The 4,169-nt window shown below is 34.0% G+C and overlaps 1 protein-coding gene across 1 annotated transcript; it reads right to left on the bottom strand.

Annotated features, from left to right (window-relative positions):
• Positions 1-363: 363 nt before the first annotated feature.
• On the bottom strand, positions 364-2,868 carry LOC140851955 (uncharacterized). The gene is made up of 5 exons (XM_073244410.1): positions 2,423-2,868; positions 1,457-1,609; positions 940-1,019; positions 762-811; positions 364-586 (listed from the first exon to the last, which is right to left on the bottom strand). The coding sequence occupies exons 1-5, from the start codon at positions 2,582-2,584 to the stop codon at positions 459-461; spliced, it is 573 nt and encodes a 190-aa protein (XP_073100511.1). The 5' UTR covers positions 2,585-2,868; the 3' UTR covers positions 364-458.
• Positions 2,869-4,169: the final 1,301 nt, after the last annotated feature.

The following is a 4,169-nucleotide window of genomic DNA, read 5'->3' as shown; positions in this document are numbered from 1 at the left end:
AGAGTTATGTCAATATTCTCGTTAGTGTGACAGTTCAAAATCTCTCAGGAGGCCAAGTTCACAGAGAGGGTCAGCAAACTTTGTTACATAAATTAAATATTCCCACAATGAGAAGGCTAAATTTCCAGGCTAAACAACGGCTGAAAAAAAGGTGATTTCAACATCTATTTCAAGGAGCAACATAGATTTCAACATGGAACAGCTACAAATCCAAGCCAAGTTTCATGAGAGAGATTAAACGTTGCCTGCATGTTGGTTCATCTCCATGTGGGAATATCTCATGTAACCAGTTTGTGTGGGAAATTATTACAATTGAAATATCATATCAGCTGTATGTTTTTTGAGTACTTGCGAGAATACAATTTTTCATCTATTCTGTCCTATTCAAATATTTGCATCTTAATGCTTCAATGGCACTTAAATCATTAAATAATCCTTGAAATCTATATGATCATTAATCATTCCTTGAAATCTATATGATACTGATCTAGCCAAGATTGGATGATGTCAATTTCTTGTTTCCTTTGCTCTAAAAGCCATTTTGGATCATCTTTTGTGGCATATCGGAGATCTAGATGATGAGCCCTGCAAGACAAGGAGATATTTCATTAATTATTACCTGGAGCACCTAATTGAGGTCTAAGAATGAGGGTCAAAATATTTGGAGATTTATTCAAGGCAAAACTAAGCTATAGTTGCTCATACTTATGAAAGAACCAAAAATGAGGGGAAAAAAGATCTTATGATCATTTGATGCTCACCTTTCTCAGTGACCAGGGCGATGATGCTAGATGATATGTTTCTGAGCACCCTGCATTTAATGCCAAGGTATCAAGTTATGAAACCGACTATAACAGCCAAATCTTGATTTAAGCATATATAAAAGATTTAAAGCTGGCCTTAAAGTTCGCAAATTTCTCTTCTGGAAAAATTGCTTACCCTCCTCTGCTCCAAGGATCTCTCATTCCATTAGAGAAAATGATGTTGCTTCCAAATCTCTTAAGTACTGCATCGATTCTCTGTTGCACCACGACCATTAAGCATAACAATCTGAAATTTTCGTAAGTTTTCTCTAAAAATTAAAAAAAAAAAAAAAAATCCTATGGCTTTGCATGCTAACAATGGTCATATAGAGGATCTTGTAGATTTAACAACCTATTACATGATGTGCAAGCTTATGTGATTGTCGTTGCTGCTGCTGCTGCTTTCTTACCTGCTACCCGGATGACTCCAACCAGAGTCAAATCCCTTTCCCTCATCCAAATGACAACGAATGATACCATCCAAGGAAGCATTAAAAACTACTTCTTGGTTCATCATAGTATATATTCTGTGATGTAATCTTTTAAGAGGTTTAATATTTCTTTGTAGAGCATGCACCCTTTCCTTTTTTGAGATCTGTACTATTGAAATAAAACAATGATAAATTGGATGTGTAGAAGGAGAGAGCACTAACATTGCCACCATATTCTGTAGTGATCCAATGGGGTCTTGGTCGAACTCCATACTTTGCCATGCATTCATCTCCGAATTCATCGTAATCATAGCTCGATGATGGGAACATGCTCTCATTAGAGCATATCATGGGCATGACCATCTCTGTGCATGCCTGTAGAACCAATAACAACTTTGGAAAGCACATTTCTACATTTAACTATGTCTCAAATCATATTTTGTTATGTGCATGAAGCCTCCTACATTTGTACAAGGACTTAGGTGGTCAATGAGAATTAGAGTTTTGCGGTGCAGGGGACATATTATGTCATTCAGGATCTTGGACTTAGGCATATTTAAAAGCTTTCATCAAAATTGCTATAGATACTAGGCCACCCCGATCGAGTCTGCCAGATGAGCCTAATTTAGTGGAGTGGTTAGAGAGACGGGTTTGATGAGTCTATAGTTCAGATTTAATAAATACTATGAAAATATTTTTTGTCACAACAGATATTGTCTTATGATCACCGAATTTGGACTTTGTAATCACTTATTTTGTCACCAAACAATAGAACCTCGTCACCATGAGAATGAGTTATATATGCATGTATGTGGCAAAATATATATCTCCTAATGACAATACTTTTTATCATAAAAATAAGCATACTTGATGACAACAAAGTATTGTCGTGAGCAACTTTGAGATTTAGTGACGATAGTCTCTTTATTGTCACAAAAGCTTTTAGCCATGAAGGTATACATAAAACTTATTGTCACAAAAGCTTTTAGCCATGAAGTATACATAAAACCTAAATATCGATATTTTTAGTGATGAGATTTTAACTTTTCGTGACCAATTCTGTTATCACAAATAGCATGAATTTTGTAGTAATAATATCAATTTAAAAAATAAAACACATAGTATGTGGATTTCTTGAAAAAAAGTTTAAATATATTAAAAAAGAATTATAAAAGAAGAGGGTTCTACCTGCCAATCCCATCCATGGAGACCATGAGGATCGGTTCCATTTTCTATATCAAAGCATGATTGATCACCAGAATAGTTGTAATACAAGCTTGCAGCTGAAAACACCTTGGTAAGTTTGCTTGCCCCTTGCGGGAATCCATCAATAATCCTGCACATCTTCATGAGAAAGAAAAAGGCACGGAGTACTCACATGAAACTTTTCAATCCAAAAAGAGATCATATGAAACCCTCACAGTTTGCCAAATGAAATTCGGCTTTCTACCTAACAGAAACCAAGAGTTATATTACTTGAGCAGTGTGGCCTTCCAAAGTCCACATGATAATATATGTTTCTATGCTAGAAGAGAAATTATCAATTATTAATTAATTTAAAGGAATTTTGAAGCTTTCATGTTGTATCTATAAGTTTAGAGTGAGTCATTTGCTTAGAAAACTTTTATAATTTATTTACTCTACTATCAAGCATAGGAGTAATAATTTAGGATCACACTCAAAAAGACAGTTAAAAGATATTGTTTGAATTTTTTGATCTTATATAGATATTTAAGATCTATCTAGTACATAGTCAGTATGGGACTAAACACATTTTCACTAGTGGTTTTCACAGAAAGAATATAAATTAAATGCATACGCGAACTTAAAGGGAGATGTTCCTCCACGACTCGATATTCCATAAGAAATACACCAATATCTTTATCCCTCAAATATGTAAGATGTGAATTTCCACCTGATATCTTATGTAGGCTAATCTGCATGAAATCATTTTTTTATGGAATAAGGATATATTAGTTAATTAACAAGAATTAACATCTTTCCATGTTTCCCCAAAAAAAAATATGAATTATCTCACACAAAGGGAAAAGTTTGCATAGTTGATGTGTAACTGTAATACTTGAATCCTCTCTAAAAGTTGAGGGTATAGGTTCCTGATAGTTAACCAGTAGTACAGTTACAAATCATCCATGTAACTTTTTCATGTTATTTTTAGTATGTCTCATCAACTATTGTCACAAGAGACATGAAGGGAGAGATTACCTTTTTTTTTTTTTTTTTTTTGCTATAAAAAAAAAATTGGATTCGGTTGGATAATATGAAGGGAGAGATTACCTCTCTTTTTTTTTTTTTTTGCTATAAAAAAAAAATTGGATTCGATTGGATAATATGAAGGGAGAGATTACCTCTTAATGGGATAAGCAGGTAAAGGCATCAAAAAATTGGATGCGGTTGGATAATCAACCATTGCTGTATATACAAATGCTGTCCATAACCAATCACGAACAGAATATACAGATTGAAGACTCCTGCATTGTGGAAAGGCATCATTTTTAACAGGTTCTATTATTCAGTATTAGTGAGAAATGACTGCGATAAAAGATAAAAATATTAGCTGCAATGGGTGTCTACCTTTTGTAGTTGGGCCGAGAATATTCAATCATTTACCAAAAAAGTTATAATTTTTCAAAGAATTATCCTTTCTATATTAGGGTGCGTGTATTGCTGATCAAGCAAATCAAAACGGGTTACATGTAACCTAGGGAGCAGCAATGCATGCTACTATCTTTGCAATCTATTGTTGCTGGATTTGATTATTGATGCATATCATGATCAAGCTCTTGCTTTGATGGTATCACTTTATCATGTTGGAAAAAGATGGGGTATAAGATAAAAGGTGGTAATCAACTAGCCTTTTTTTTTTTTTTTTTGGTAAAAGAACTGGCCCTTTGGATGTGGAAAAGAGAAGAGAAAG

Source organism: Elaeis guineensis, chromosome 10, assembly GCF_000442705.2.
Source record: "Elaeis guineensis isolate ETL-2024a chromosome 10, EG11, whole genome shotgun sequence".
Taxonomy (NCBI): domain Eukaryota; kingdom Viridiplantae; phylum Streptophyta; class Magnoliopsida; order Arecales; family Arecaceae; genus Elaeis; species Elaeis guineensis.
The sequence above is the reverse complement of the archived record's forward strand: the minus strand, read 5'-3'. Positions and strand labels throughout refer to the sequence as shown.

Bases quoted from the DNA above. Each gene is read 5' to 3' on its own strand.
- LOC140851955 (XM_073244410.1), bottom strand. From the start codon at position 2,584: ATGAAGATGTGCAGGATTATTGATGGATTCCCGCAAGGGGCAAGCAAA. The intron at 1,610-2,422 runs GTAGAACCCTCT...TTGGTTCTACAG, and splicing joins TCCATGGATGGGATTGGCAG to GCATGCACAGAGATGGTCAT. The intron at 587-761 runs GTGAGCATCAAA...CCTTGTCTTGCA, and splicing joins CGCCCTGGTCACTGAGAAAG to GGGCTCATCATCTAGATCTC.